This window comes from Elephas maximus, chromosome 6, assembly GCF_024166365.1.
Source record: "Elephas maximus indicus isolate mEleMax1 chromosome 6, mEleMax1 primary haplotype, whole genome shotgun sequence".
Classification (NCBI taxonomy): Eukaryota; Metazoa; Chordata; class Mammalia; order Proboscidea; family Elephantidae; genus Elephas; species Elephas maximus.
In genome coordinates, this window is record NC_064824.1 from 94,083,722 (window position 1) to 94,099,696 (window position 15,975).

Here is a 15,975-nt window from a genome sequence, read left to right on the forward strand (position 1 = left end):
GAAGGTGAATTTTTAATTTAATGTGCATATATGTGAAGAAATACACTTTGCACTGTATTACCTAGAGGAAAATAAAAATAGCCTCTTGAAGAAGAGGGGCAATGGAAGGATTCATTAATATTCCTTATCGAGATAAATAGTATAAAAAAAAAAAACCCCATTGTTGTGGGGTCGATTCCAACTCATAGCAACCCGGGAGAGAGTAGAACGCCACAGTTTCCTAGGAGCGCCTGGTGGGTTCGAACTGCCGATCTTTTGGTTAGCAGCCGTAGTTCTTAACCACTATACCACCAGAGATTACAAATAATATAATACATATTTGTAAATATTATAAAATAATGAGGTCAGTAAAAGAATGTATTAGAAAAATATATCTTATGTAAGATAGGATATAATTATAACAAAGTTATATATATAGCATTTGTTTGTAATGTGTTCCTATATATAGAAATCATAGAAGAAATTGCAAAAAATTGATAGGTTTTGTTGAATGTACGTGAAAATATCTATATACAAAAGGGGAGAGTTCTTAGTAAAGAAGGAGTTCTACCAGAACTGAAGATTTTTATTTGTAGAAATTATGATTGAGTAATGTTATAAAAGCTCAGATAGTTTGATAAAAATATCGAGACACTAAGAATAAGACAAGGAATATGAATTTTAAAACCTTGTTTTATTTCAAAATTAATAATATCAAGTGCTAATAGGGTGCAACCAGAATGCTATGATCATACTGCTGGTGACAGTAAAACTGAGCTTAATTTCCTTAGAAACAGATTTGGAAGTATGAAACAAGACCTGAAAAGTGTTAGAATTTTTGTAGCCTTTTCCCAAGCAATCCCACACCTGGGCATTAATTCCAAACAAGTAACCAAACATAGGAAATCCGGTGCCGTCAAGTCGATTCAGACTCATAGCGACCCTATAGGACAGAGTAGAACTGCCCCACAGAGTTTCCAAGAACCAAACATAATAGCACCAAATTGGGATAAAAATGTTTGCATATTGTGATTTAAACACTGCAGACAAACGCTTGTGAAAATCACAGAACCAACCAAATCCACTGCCATGGAGTCAATTCCACAACTCAATGACTCTATGTATAGTACAGTAAAACTTGCCCCATAGGGTTTCCAGGACTTGTGTAAGTCTTTACAGAAGCAGACTGCCACATCTTTCTCAAATAGTTTTATGAGGTTTTTTAGGGAAAAAATACCAGTCCCCTGTTGTCCTTCTTAAATATTATTCTGCCTAAAGGTAGAAGGAACTTTTTTAGCTTCTTTAGTTGATTATTTTGCTATTTACGGCCATGTCTCTGTATAGCACATTACTGTTTGTTGATTTTCAATTTCACCCATTGTCTCTTTACTTCCCACAATGAAATATGAAGAGTTGATGCTCTTCTCATCTTTCCATGTACCTTCCCATTTCTCATATCCCAGTTTCTTAGTACAGTTATATTGGAATTTTGGTTCCAAATAGGATTCAGTGTTATGTTTTATTCTATATGTTTTATTTGCAAATGAGGCATTATAATAAACTATTTTCCTTTCCTGCACAACTTCTGGTTTTCTCGGACAATAATTTTCTTAATTTTTTTCTATGTACCTTTATATCATAACATTCACCCCAGCTCTGTGATTTTGAATGCAGCTCCGTAAGGAAAGAGAATGTGCCCTAAGGAGACTTTATGTTTAAAAATTTGTAGTTTTCTTAAATATTGGACATTGTTAAAAGTTGACAATAAAGATAGTATTGGACTGGGAACTTTGTAGTAAAAATTCCATAGTTGGATGTTTGGATTACACATTTGTAAGAGCCTGCTGAATGACTGAAGTGAATCATTTTACCTCTTCCAACCATTAAGTAGATCTCGATGGCTTGAAATAATTAAAAGGACAGCTAAAGTTAATTGGACAGAAAGCTTCCGTTGTGGAGGAGAAGTAGCTTTTGTGTTGTCAGCAACACCAAAAACTGTCAGTGTTATAAAAAGATTGCCCTGGACATTCTCTGATGAGTTGATTAGCTGATTTCAGGAAAGGATTCATCAGTTTAACTGGCGGTGCTTCTGAATGGCAATCTGGTATAAAATTGGTACATGTAAGTGACAAGATGTTAAAAGAGGAAACACAAAGGGAAGAGAGAAGGTGGTTATAGTGATAAAGATTTGAAGCTGTGGAGTAGCTCTTCTTAGAATGAAGACAACTGCCAGTGATGATGAGCCGAAAGTGAACACAGCTCTGCAGGTTGAAGGGAAAATGCATGTGAGTCTAATTCAGGTTGTAAGTTTATCACTCATGTCTTGAAGCCCTTTTCATGGTGCATGTTACATAGGTTTGTGTGCTTTGGGGGTAGAAAGAGGTCGAAGCTTATTTACTGAAAGAGTACTGAAGTGTTCCATGTTTTAGTAGCTCCAGAGGACATCTCAATATTTAGTGACTGATAAAGGTACCCTGGGTGGTGCAAACTATTAACGGACTCGGCTGCTAAAAATGAAATGCTGGAGGTTCAGTAAACCCAGAGGTGCCTCGGAAGAAAGGCCTGGTGATCTACTTCTGAAAAATCATCTCTTGAAAACAGTATGGAGCACAGTTCTACTCTGACACACACGAGGTGCCGTGAGTTGTAGTTGGCTAGCAGGCAGCTGGTGGCTTTAAAGGCATCCTAGCCAATGCATTTACTAATCTCAGATAGGGAGATATTCATTGTATGAATTGGCGACAAGCCATAGTAGATTGGTGGTAATCACTTTATTGCCACCACTACCACTGTAGTCTCAAACTTAATGGACAAGTGAGTTTGAGCATGACTGAAAAATAGACCATAACTTCCTCCTTTCTTGCCTCCCTCCATGCTTTCCATAAATATCAAGCACTTCTTAAGTTCCAGGCACTATGCTAGATACTAGTGATACAGTGGTGAACATTGCCAGTATGGATCCTGCTCTCCTGGAAGAGTGGAAGCGGGATCTAAAGAACTAATTAGTAAATATATAATTACCTCTTGAGGTAAAAATGCTCAGAATAAACAATGGAAAACCATTAAAAAGGACTAAATGAAATTTTAAAACACTTCTTGTTACGGAGAAAATTAAAGCATATAAAATGTAGAAAAAATAAGTAAAATGAACCCTCCTGTTCCTACCACCCAGCTTCAGAAATTGTCAGCTCTGGCCCAATCTTTTGTCTGTATCGTTGTCTACCTCCCATGTTATTATGAAACAAATCCCGGACATCATGTAATTTTATCTACAAACATTTTAGTGTATGTCTTTAAAAAGATACTCTTTTTAATACATAACAGAACCATTAACCCTAAAAATAACTATTTGCATTAAATATTTAGTCAGTGTTCAAATTTTTGTTTTATTTATAAGTGTCTTAAAATTAAAAAAAAAAAATTACCATTTGAGTCAGATTTCTCATTAGGTCCACACAAGGTGTTTATTTAATGTCTCTTAAGACCCTTTTAATCTATAGATACCACCTCCATCTCTCTCTCTGCAATTATGTTATTGTTGAAATGGGAACTGTTATATTTGATACTAAAATGATTTGTGGCTCTCCAAGAGGGCCACAGTACATAAACAGAGGGGTATGATTATGAAACATAAATGTGTAAAAAGACTCTATAAGGGGATGATACTGAAAAAAAGGTTAAACACTGATCTGTAGGCATGATTGGATTCAAGTTTGATTTTTCCTCCTCTTCCCTCAGCCCCCTCTCCCCTTTTGCAAGACTACTTGTAGGTGGTGGTGTATTCTACCACCTGAAGGCTTGTGATGTTACCAGTTGTTGAAGCTCAGTGTTCAGGCACTTTAATTCCTTAGGTGATAATCTAATTCTATTATTCCTTCTTCATTTATTGACTGAGATGCTTCCATAAAGAGGAACTTCCCCTCATTACTATTTGGTGACTCAGTGGTACAGATGGTTACTATCAGAAGTAGGAAAAACATTTAAAGAAATTAATTTGTGTTTTAAAAGGTCACTCAGTGGCATAATGGTTGAGAGCTAGGGCTGCTAACCAAAAGGTCAGCAGTTCAAATCCACCAGGCACTCCTTGGAAATCCTATGGGGCAGTTCTACTCTGTCCTGTAGGGTCTCTGGTTTTGGTTTTGGTTTTCAGTCTGAAAGGAGGAGGAACTAAAAGGGAGGGAGCTTCTGAAGAGGACGTTTCTAGTTAACAGTGCTTATTGGGAAGTAAACTGGAATGTTAATTCATAGAACTGAACTAAAGTGAGCCTAAGTCACTGGGTCAAATTTTTAGGTAAAGTGGTAAAATATTCTATTACTACAGATGAAGAAACTACAATTTATAATTTCGCAGAGGCATACATCTGTCAATGGTGGGGAAACAAAAATCTTTATTCTGCAGCTTATTATTAAAAGTAACATTTCCTGGAGTAGTTTTATCTCCTGATTTTGTGCAGTAAATCCACTTTTGTAAATTGCTGCTTGTAGATTGTGTGTGTGTGTGTGTAGATTCCCAACAGGAACACAGCATGGAATAGATGATCTAATGTTATTTTGAATAAAATTATTGCTTCCAGAGAACTCATTATTTAAAGAAATTCTATAATTAACCTTTTTTGGGGGGTGTTATTTTTCTTATTATGGCAAACAGGCATTACTTAGGTTATAAGTAATGAAATTCATTTTGACATTTTTTTTTTATATTGAGTAAGTAGTAGGGGAAACCCTGGTGGCGTAGTGGCTAAGTGCTGCCGCTGCTTACCAAAAGGTCAGCAGTTTGAATCCACCAGGCACTCCTTGGAAACCATATGGGGCAGTTCTACTCTGTCCTGTATTGTCGCTGCGAGTCAGAATCAACTCCATGGCGATGGGTTGATTTTTTTTTTTTTCCCTAAGTAGTAGGAGACAGTTATTTTTTTCTTTTTTTAAAAAAATCTTTGTAGTATGTTTTAGACAGGTTACATTAGTAATGATCTCTCGGTGTTCTGACTTTAAGATGTACAAATAAGCTGATGTGGTAAAAAGAGCCCTTGTCTTTGAAGTTAGAGGGCTTGTGTTTTTTGCAAGTCTGCCACAAACTTGATATATCACCTTAATCATGCTGTATACCATCCCATACATGCTCGTATGTAAATAAGAGCATTTTGCTAGATATATTTAAGGATCTTTTCATCTTAAAATTTCTGTGATTTTATTATATTCAGCTGTATGAAATAAAAGCTAATTATCTTTTAAAGCATTAGAGAATATATCTGTAGGAGGATTTTTAACGTTAACAATTAGTGTATATTCCATAACTGACTCTTGATATAGGTGTTCAATATTATTTATATATTTTAAGATTTGTAACTTGTCATGTTACATAGTAAAAACGATAATAGAAAGCCTGTAGTTAGAGATTTTTGTTAAGCCTTTATAAAAGAACTTGCTGTGGAGATTACCAACCCTCATTCCTTCCACTTAAGAATCTAGTTAACCTTTCTCTTAAGTATAACCATACATTTTGTTACGCAAGGTTCTCTGGTTATCAATGATACTTTTTTCTTTCTGGTTAAAAAGTAGATTTTCTATCACAGTAATTTTTAAAGGAATGCATGTAAAAAAAAAAAACAGCTGGTGAGATTAAATTCTCTGGTTTAGTTTATAGTATTAACGTCAGCTTCCTGGTTTTGAAAATGTATTATGGTTATGTAAGATGTTATAGGAAACCCTGACGGCGCAGCTAAGTGCTACAGCTGCTAACCAAAGGGTCGGCAGTTCGAATCCTCCAGGTGCTCCTTGGAAACTCTGTGGTGCAGTTTTACTCTGTCCTATAGGGTCGCTATGAGTCAGAACCGACTTGACGGCACTGGGTTTTTTTTTTTTGGTTAAGATGTTATTGGGCAAAGTTGGGTGAATGGTACATGGGAACTGTCTTATTTTTACAACTTCTTGTGAGACTTAAATTATTTGAAAATAAAAAGTAAAACAATAAAATCGTCTTTGGGAATGATTAAGTATGAGTGTGTTTCTAGAAGCTGCATATTACTGATGTTAACTCATTGAAAGTTGAAGTACATATTTTTAATCTACCCAGAAAATCTAGGGATTAAAAATAAAATTTTTGTTGAAATACAATAAATCTGCAGAAAAATACCTAAATGCTACGGGTAAATTTCATTGAATTTTCATGAAGTGAACACACCCATGCAACCAGCACCTAGGTGACGAAATAGAGCATTAACAGTACCCCAGAATCCTCTTCACGATTCCTCCCCGTCAACTCCCACTCCAAAGTGTAAGTGTTACCTTAACCAAATACATAGTTTTAATATTAATGTTAAATACAGAAGTATATTAATGAATTTTTTTTTTCTGTCGGAAGCAAAATGTTTGCATTATAAATAGTATAATAGTTAAATAGCATAATGATTCAATTCCTTAACTAAAATTGCCCTCTTCACATTAAGGTAGAAACTATAAAGTGGTAGAATACTTAAACGTTTAACTCTGATGATGCGCTAGAAATCGACAGTAAAATAAGAAAATACATATGTAATGACAATTGCTAGTTATTTACCAGAATCCATTCTTCCATTCTTGTGCAGTAAGATCAGACATAGACGTCCACAGGATCTAATAGAATTTCTTGGGTAGATAACTCAATATATATTTGCTGAATTGAAAAAAAAAAAAAAATTATAAAACTAACACATGTTCAATGCAAAAAACTTGAATAACTCCATACACAACAGATGTAATAGAATATTTTGGCTAGTACTAAGCATAATCCTGTCAAGGCCAGTGTTTAAAGTTGAGTGGGATATGGACTGGGGCAAAGTTTCCCCCATTTCTGTGTCTACCCAAAGATCCTCTTTGTTCTGTGGCTAGGAAAGGATCCTTAATTTCCTTAGAATGTGTGGTAAAGTTGTAGCTGAGACTGTATTTTCCAGCCTCCTTATTGCTGATTGAGGCCATGTGACTGAGTTCTTGCCAGTGAAATGTGAGAAGTAGTAGTGTGTGCAACTTCTTCTTCACTTGCTGCTCCAGAGGAAATTTCTGAACCTGGACTTCAATTCCTTCTCCTTTCCCACTGGCTAGAATAGCACTCACATAAGCCCTATGTTGAAAATAAGGGTCTCTGAATGATTGGAGCAGAGCAGCCCACAGACCTGGAGCATCAGCCTTCTTTGATTTTGAGAGAGAAGTAAACTTTGTTGTTTCTTACACCACAACCTTGTAGGAGGGGTCTCTTTACTGTAGCTCCTTAGCCTATGCTAATGACTCTTAAACACACATATGCAATAGCAGTTCCAAGCCAAGTTGAAAAGTTTATGAATGATTTACTTAAAATACTTAGACTAGGTTGAATATTACCCCTATCACGTCACTCATGTACTTAACATTCTGAGAACACCCTTTTGTATGTAAATAATTAAGGGACTCAGGATATTCAGAAACGTTTGCAGCAAACAAACTGAGTACTACACTTTTAAAAAGTAGAGATGACAATTTACAGCTCATATAGACCCCATGGCTCTCTGTGTGTGTGTGTGTCTCATTTTCCACCATTGATACCCATTCGTTTGACAGATAATGTGCACTAAAGAAACCTCAAGACATTTCTATATCAGATGAATGGGGCAAAATCACTGTGCATGTCAGCTTTCACTAGCATATTCTGGTGGAGAACTAAGGTAACTGCAAGGAGTATAGCTTACATGTGGGAGCTGGGAGCACATGCATGTGTGTCCACTTCTGCTTTATGGTGATTGGCCTTAATCAGCCATGCCCTTTTATCCTCCTTATACCTGTACCTGCTGCCTTTGAGTTGATTCCAGCTCACAGCGACCCTATAGGACAGAGTAGAAGTGCCCCATAGGGCTTCCAGGGAGCGGGTGGTAGATTGCAACTGCTGACCTTTTGGTTAGCAGCCATAGCTCTTAGCACTGCGCCACCAGGGCTCCAATTATCTTCATTAGTATACAAATAAAATTGGTATATTTTAAATGGTGACTTTATCCATGATATTATATAAGAAATTGATGTGTTTGAATTAAAAAACCTCAAAATCAATGTAGCTTTGGAATTGATATAATATACGCAGACATATTTATAGACCAACATATATGTATATTTTGTAAAATAAATGCATAATTTAAAAATTCTTAGCTAATAAATGCCATATGTGATAATTCAACGTAATTTGTTCAGGTACTTATAACATTTGACAAAAGTATCCTAAATGGAGTGTTTGGTCATTTATTTGTATAGCTACTGGTGCTCAAATTTTTAGCTAGCTTGCATCACATTGACTAGGAGTTCGTTCAAGAAATGGCTGGGCCCATCCCTGAGTTTCTGATTCAGCAGGCCTGGGGAAGTTGCAAAAATTTGCGTTTCTGGTAAGTTCCCAGGAGATCCTGATGATGCTTCTGCTGCTTCTGCAACCGCACTTTGGTAAACTACTGATGATAGGTTACGTGATGTATCAGACTCACAGGAAAATGCATAAAAGGAGGTAACAGACACTGCTGAATCCCGTTATCCTGCTCTAATATTAAACACTTGCCACATTTGCTGCAAATCTTTTTTTAAAAGGAATACTGCAGATGCAGTTAAATATGTATACCCCCTCCTCCATCTGATTCCCTTCCTGAGAAGATAACCACCCCCCAGAATATAATTTATCACCCAGTCTTTACTCTCGGTATCTGTAGTATCTATAGAGTCGCTATGAGTCAGAATCGACTCGATGGCAACAGGTTTTTGGTTTTTATATGTTTATGTATCCAAAAGTAAGATATAGTTTTGCATGTTTTTAAATATTCCAATATGAATGATACAAGGTATCTTTTTGCAGTTCTTCTCGTATGTTTCTGAGATTTGTGTATATTTGTATGTGTTCCTTCATATTCATACATTTCTAACTGTAGTGTATTCTTATATAAATATACCCCTTATTTTTTATCCATTCTTCCATTGGTGGGCAGGTAGGTTTGTGGCAGGCTCTAGTGGTTGCATAATCCACTGCCATTCCTCATTTACTTCCTTTCACCTTATTTTTAGACCCCCAAGTTCTGTGCATATTCCGCCTTCCGTATACTAAGGAAAGGTGACTCCTTTCCAGCCTCAGGGGAATGAATGTTGATTTGTCTGAGCCAATCATGGTAATTCTTCTTTACTAGTGATTGGTTTTGGCATGGGCATGTACTATGGTCCTGAGCAAAGATATGTAAGGAGAAATTTGGGAGAGGCTCCAGGGAAAATTTTCTCCCTGGCTGAACAGAGAGCCATGAAGATAAATCTAGCATCGGATGTGGTTGTCAAAGGTGGGATGGTGGTAGCAACAGCTGTTACCTTGAAATCCCGAGGTGACAAATCTGAGCATGAAAGCACTTGGAGTTTTGGTAATACAATTGTTTTGGAGCCACCCATTTCTCCTGACCTTTTATGTGAAATTTTCCTCTTTTAGCCACTTTTAGTTGAGTATTTGCAGCCAAGAACATCATGTGACGAGGTGGTTCACATTATAAAACAACATTTCAACCTTACTGCAATAAAGATTCTTGAACTTCTTTCCTGTGCCTACGGGCAAGTGTTTCTTCTCTAGGGTATAGTATAGGAGTGGAATTTTGCAGCTATAGAGTGTGTTTATCTGCAGCTTTGGTAGTATATGTCCAATTGTATCCCAAAATAGTTGTACCAGTATATACTCCCTCCAGCAGTGTAAAATAGTTTCTGTTTCTCCATATTAGATTTTTGCTAACACCTGGTATTGTCAAGAAGCCCTGGTGGCACAGTGGTTAAGAGCTCGGCTGCTAACCAAAAGGTAGGCAGTTTGAATCCACCAGCCACTCCTTGGAAACCCTATGGGACAGCTCTGCTCTGTCCTGTAGGGTCTCTGTGAATCACAGTCAACTTGATGGCAACGGATTTGGGTTTTGGTATTGTCAGATGTGAATTATCTCTATTTGCACCACCTAGTTTTTTTTTTTTTTTTTTAGAGTACTAGTGATCATATGTTGCTGCTCAGTTAGCTTTTCTGTTTATGTTGTTTGTGTAATTGTCTATTAGAGTTTTTTCATTATTGATATATTGATATATGTTTTATATATTCTGGATACTGATCTTTTACATACATTGTTTATATATATGTACTGCATATATTTTCTAGTGTGTGGCTTGTCATAAGTTTTGTTTATGGTGTCCTTTCTTGTAGAAAAAATTTTTTAAGAATTTGAATTTTTCTTTATGGCATATACTTTCTAAGAAATCTTTTCCTACCCTAAAGTCATAATATTTTCTTATATATTGTTCTAAAACTTGTTAAAAGTTTTGCCTTTTTAGGCATTTAATCCTCTTGGAATTGACTTCTGTGTATGATGTGAGGAAGAACCATTTTTTTTGTAATCACTATTACTGATTCTCATTCTCAACTCAGTTTTACTCCCCTGGTCTATGTCTGTCCTTGTGCCAGTTTTATGTTATTTTATTTAACTTTATAAAAAGAAGTCTTGATATTTATTGCCTTGCCGATTTCTGAATTGGTTATTCTTGGGTTTTTGCTCTTCTGTGTAAATTTCTGTGTGGTATTCCATTGTGAGATTATTTCTGCTTCACTTACCCGTTGCACTAATGATGAACATTTTTTTTCCCAGTAGTGAGCTGCTATATGAATAAAGCTTGGGTAAATGTTCATGTGCGTGTCTTTTGATAGCACTTTTTATTTACATGTAAGTATCAGAAATAGCTCATCAATTTTCACAGAATAAACTCCTGAGATTTTGGGATTACACTGAATCTATAGCTCAACTTTGGTAGAAGTGACATTAATTTACATAAGTTTTTTAATCATAAAAATGATGTATTTAGGTGTTTCAGTGATATGTGATTCTTTTCTATGTAAAGGTCTTACACATCTTTTGTTAGATTTATTCCTACCTAAAAAAAAAAAAATTTTTTTTTATTTGTTACTCTAAATGGTATTGCCTTTTTTTAAAAAAAATTTTTATTGTGCTTTAAGTGAAGTTTACAAATCAAGTCAGTGTCTCACACAAAAACTTATATACGCCTTGCTACATACTCCCAGTTGCTGTCCCCCAATGAAACAGCCCACTCCCTCCCTCCATTCTCTCTGTGTCCATTTCGCCAGCTTCTAACCCCTTCTACCCTCTCATCTCCCCTCCAGACAGGAGATGCCAACGTAGTCTCAAGTGTCCACCTGATCCAAGAAGCCCACTCCTCACCAGCATCCCTTTCCATCCCATTCTCCAGTCCCATCCCTGTTTGAACCTTGGGGTTTGGGAATTGTTCCTGTCCTGGGCCAACAGAAGGTCTGCAGCCATGACCACCAGGGTCCTTCTAGTCTCAGCTAGACCATTGAGTCTGGTCTTTTTACAAGAATTTGGGGCCTGCATCCCACTGCTCTCCTGCTCCCTCAGGGGTTCTCTTTTGTCATCCCTGTCAGGGCAGTCTTTGGTTGTAGCCAGGCACCACCTAGTTCTTCTGGTCTCAGGCTGATGTAGTCTCTGGTTTATGTGTCCCTTTCTGTCTCTTGGGCTCGTAATTACTTTGTGTTCTTGGTGTTCTTCATTCTCCTTTGATCCAAGTGGGTTGAGACCAACTGATACATCTTAGATGGCCGCTTGCTAGCGTTTAAGACTGGTATTGCCTTTTAATTTCACTTTCTAATTGTTGCTGGTTTATAGAAATATAGTTTATTTTAGGCTATTATCCTTATATTCAGCAAGTGTACTAAAATAACTTATTAGTTCTTATAGATTTTTTTGGATTTTCTACATACCCAATGAAGGACCCCTCCTGGTGCAGTGGTTAAGCGCTTGGCTACCGTTTGAAAGGTCAGCAGTTCAAACCCACCAGCCACTCCATTGGAGAAAGATGTGGCAATCTGCTTCTGTGAAGATAACAGCCTTGGATACCTTATGGGTCAGTTCTACTCTGTCCTGTAGAGTCGCTATGAGTTGGAATTGACTCGATGGCACACAACAGCTACAACACAAAACGTGACCAGTTCTGTCTTTTGTGAATAATGACAGTTTTTTTTTTCTTCCTGATTTATACATTTTATCATTTTACCTGCTTTATTGCACTGACCAGGACCTCAAATGCAGGAACCAGAGAACTTTTTTCTGTAAAGAACCATCTAGGAAGGAAGTCAGCAATTTCTGTATAAATGTATAGACTGTTTAGTGTTATACTTACAAGAGATGAGGATAGTCTTGTAGGTGAGTCTTGAGCAGTTTGTGCTGATCAAAGATCTGTACATATTTTGATGGGTTAAAAGGGGCATTTTTATAGGGAATTGGTGAAGGAAAGAATCATAGCCATGAAAGAATTTGCCTAATATGTTAGCAAATGCTGGAGACTCTGATTATTTTGAATGTGTCTAAGTATAAAATTAATGCTTGTCTGTCTTTTTAAATCCCTTTAGGAAGAATAGAAATGAAGGTACATATGCACACAAAATTTTGCCTCATTTGTTTGCTGACATTTATTTTCCATCATTGCAACCATTGCCATGAAGACCATGACCATGGCCCTGAAGAGCATCACAGACACCATTGTGGAATGACAGAATCGGAGTCAAGCAAATTTTCAGTGCTGGATGCTGAAAATCAAAAAAAATGCTATATTGAAAAACTTTTTTACCGTTATGGTGAAAATGGAAGATTATCCTTTTTTGGTCTGGAGAGACTTTTAACAAACTTGGGCCTTGGAGAGATAAAAGTAGTTGAGATTAATCATGAGGATCTTGGCCACGATCATGTTTCTCACCTAGATATTTTGGCAGTTCAAGAGGGAAAACATTTTCACTCACATAACCACCAGCATTCCCATAATCATTTAAATTCAGAAAATCAAACTGTGCCTAGTGTATCAACAAAAAGAAATCGTAAATGTGATCCTGAGAAAGAGACAATTGAAGTATCTGTGAAATCCGATGGTAAACACATACATGACCATAATCGTCGCTTACATCATCACCATCGTTCACACCGTCGCCTTGATCATAACACTACTCGCCATTTTCATAATGATTCCATTACTCACAGTGAGCGTGGGGAGCCTAGCCATGAACCATCAACAGAGACCAATACAACACAGGAACAACGTGAAGTTAAGCCACAAAAACAAAAGAAGAGAAGAAAAGGGAAGAAAAATGACAATCCCGAGGTTATCACACCAGGTTTTCCCTCTAACCATGACCAGGGCGAACAGTATGAGCATAATCGGGTCCACAAACCTGATCGTGTACATAACCCAGTTCATTCTAATGCACATCTTTCAGAACATAATGGTCATGATCCTGGTCATGGACACCAAGGTCTTGATCCTGATAATGAAGGTGAACTTCGACATGCTAGGAAGCGAGAGGCACCGCATGTTAAAAAAAGTGCAATTTATTCAGCTGCTAGTCACAAAGATCATAATGAAGATGACCATCAACATGATGAGGTAGGTATGGAAAGATGATGGTTGCTCCTTAATTCTCAGTAATCGTGAAATAAGTAAAGAGAGGGGCAACAGTGAAATAGTTACTTAAACATATTTCTGGGCAACAGTCCTTAACAGAATATATTAAGGAACCAAGATCAGATTAAAGATTTTGTCTGGATTTTTGCTTATATTGTTTGCATCTTATGTCCTCAAATCTAAGTTTTTCAAATTTAAATGTTTACAGGTTGTTAGAGAATAGATTTCTTATTTTAATTTCCCTTTTTTTATCTTGCTTATGACTTAGTTTCTTTTCCATAATTATTAATTTCTTGAATTAATTATTGAGTGGTCATTGCTCTAGCTCCGGTGTCAGTGTTTTACATTTCGCCGGCTTTTTTTCCCTGTGGCACTTTTTGATGGGGCCTAGTTGCTGACATTATTAGTCTTTTCCCATGCATTTAACAGATTTAAGGGAAAGATACTGTGATGGGAAGCCCTGATAGTAGAGGGATGGTCCTGTTTTCCTTCTAAATTTTCAAACTCTTTCTGATACTTCACATATGATTGGTTCCTTGTTTTTTTTTTTCTTTTAATTTTTTGCTTTAAACACATTTATTTTTGTTTCATTAAAGTCATATCAGCGCTCTTGTTCTAATTTTTAGCACTTTTTAAAAATTGAAGTTTAGAAAACTTTGTTGAATCAGAATGTTGTTCATATGTATAGAAAGCAGCAAAGGAAAGATGTAGGTGGGCAGGCTTCTGTACCTGCTTCAACATCAAGTGTGGCAAATGACCTCAGCTATTGTTCTCTTTTTCACTGAGATATGTTTTATATCTAAGTAAATACCTTTGTATTTCTTTCTGAATAAATCATCAGGTATTTGGTTTTTAGCAGTTTTAAATATTAATGTTAATTTGAATATTAAAATCGTACTATACTTTTTAAGACTACATTCACTTATTACTATGTATAATAACCTAGAATCTTTTGTTGATAATAACTGGACATTATCATTCATGTTTACTCTTTGTAGCACACCTATGGGGTCTGCACTATAATACCTGTTTATTTTGTATCACCACAAGTCTGCTGCGTACTAGGAATTTTCAGGATGTCTGGAAATGTTCTCCTTTGGATAGGGTAGTACCTCATGATAATAAAGACCTGAGAAGAATCACCTTTTTTTTTTCAGTTCCTTGGTTGGTTGTTTTGGTGCCATAGGTAAAATCATGTGGTGAGATAAGCCAAACCCATACATTTAAACAGAGCGGACATGTGTGAAGAGGGGCAATACTGCCTCCTATGCCTTAATTTAGATAATTGTTTTTACTTCATGATAGAATCCATATATACATACACACACATATGTAAGTATGTGTGTATATGTATATTTATATGTGCATATATTCTTTATTTTGTGTGTGTGTGTGTGTATATATATATATATATATATATTTTTTTTTTTCTGTTTTGTTTTTAAAGTTCCACTGGATGGCCAGCTCTATTTCTCTCTCAACTAGCATTGGGCTAGAATTTCCCAATGTAATATTCTTTTGGGGTGTCTTAGACAATGGAAATGGCTATATTATGGTTTATTTTAATATAAAGCTATTAAAGTACTCTAAGTCTATTTAACACTGTTTCACAAATAAGAATCTCAAATCATTGATCATTGTAATCTGACCAGGGAAGTGAATTTTCTGCAAACCCCATAAGAATCTTTGGGAATATAGTTGCGAATCATTCTTACAGACAGCAGGAAGTCATTATCTTTCATGCACTGGAGTGGACAAATGGTTAAAATCCATGAAGTCTAAGTCATCTAGTTGAATATATCCCTATCGTGAATTCTTATCAAAAGTTTTATTTGTAATAGATACCTGTTATTGCAGATTACTTTCAAGTAATATTTAAAGTATTTTCTATTAAACAGTAATTTCTTTTTCTGCATAATCTTCTTAAAGATACTCTTACACTTAATTTGTTTTGTTAATTTCTTTGCAGTGTTTGAATGTCACTCAATTGTTAAGATACTATGGTCATGATACCAACTCTCCTATCTCACCGGATCTATTTACATGCCTTTGCCCTGCATTGTTATATCAAATTGACAGCAGACTTTGTATTGAGCATTTTGACAGACTTTTAGTTGAAGATTTAAACAAGGATAAAAATCTGGTTCCTGAAAAGTCAAATATAGGTGCATCAGGTAAGAAAGAGGTCTGAATGTTTCCTCCTCAGGATAGCTTTACAATACTTACTTTCTAAAGTAAATCCAGACTTGCAAATTTGTCTTTCAAAGTTAGTATTACTTTTACGATTTTTTCCATATACCTGTACACTATTTAATATTTTCATTAGATATCTAATATTTTTCTTATCCTTTACATTATATAGCAGTAATATTCATGAGAACACGGTTTTGATATGATGTGCTAATTATATTTTTTTCTAATATACATATACTTTACATGCCCCAATATGAAATGAACTGTGCATTACATTATATTGTCTCAAAGTTCAGACTTCTTTACTTGGCCCACAAGGCATTCCATACTATG

At 36.0% G+C, this 15,975-nt stretch overlaps 1 protein-coding gene across 6 annotated transcripts in view; it reads left to right on the forward strand.

The window, feature by feature from the left end:
- The window catches only part of SLC39A10 (solute carrier family 39 member 10), a 51,181-nt gene that overhangs the window by 6,696 nt on the left and 28,510 nt on the right, over positions 1 to 15,975 (forward strand). For 3 of the 6 annotated variants that reach the window (XM_049887733.1, XM_049887737.1, XM_049887736.1), the window contains exons 2-3: positions 12,407 to 13,431; positions 15,419 to 15,623. In XM_049887733.1, coding sequence (XP_049743690.1) covers positions 12,418 to 13,431; positions 15,419 to 15,623 — 1,219 coding nt within the window. In that variant the 5' untranslated portion in view covers positions 12,407 to 12,417. Of the gene's footprint in view, positions 1 to 8,229; positions 9,785 to 11,760; positions 11,902 to 12,406; positions 13,432 to 15,418; positions 15,624 to 15,975 lie in introns of those variants that run through there. The other 3 variants (XM_049887732.1, XM_049887735.1, XM_049887734.1) reach the window with 3 other exon arrangements.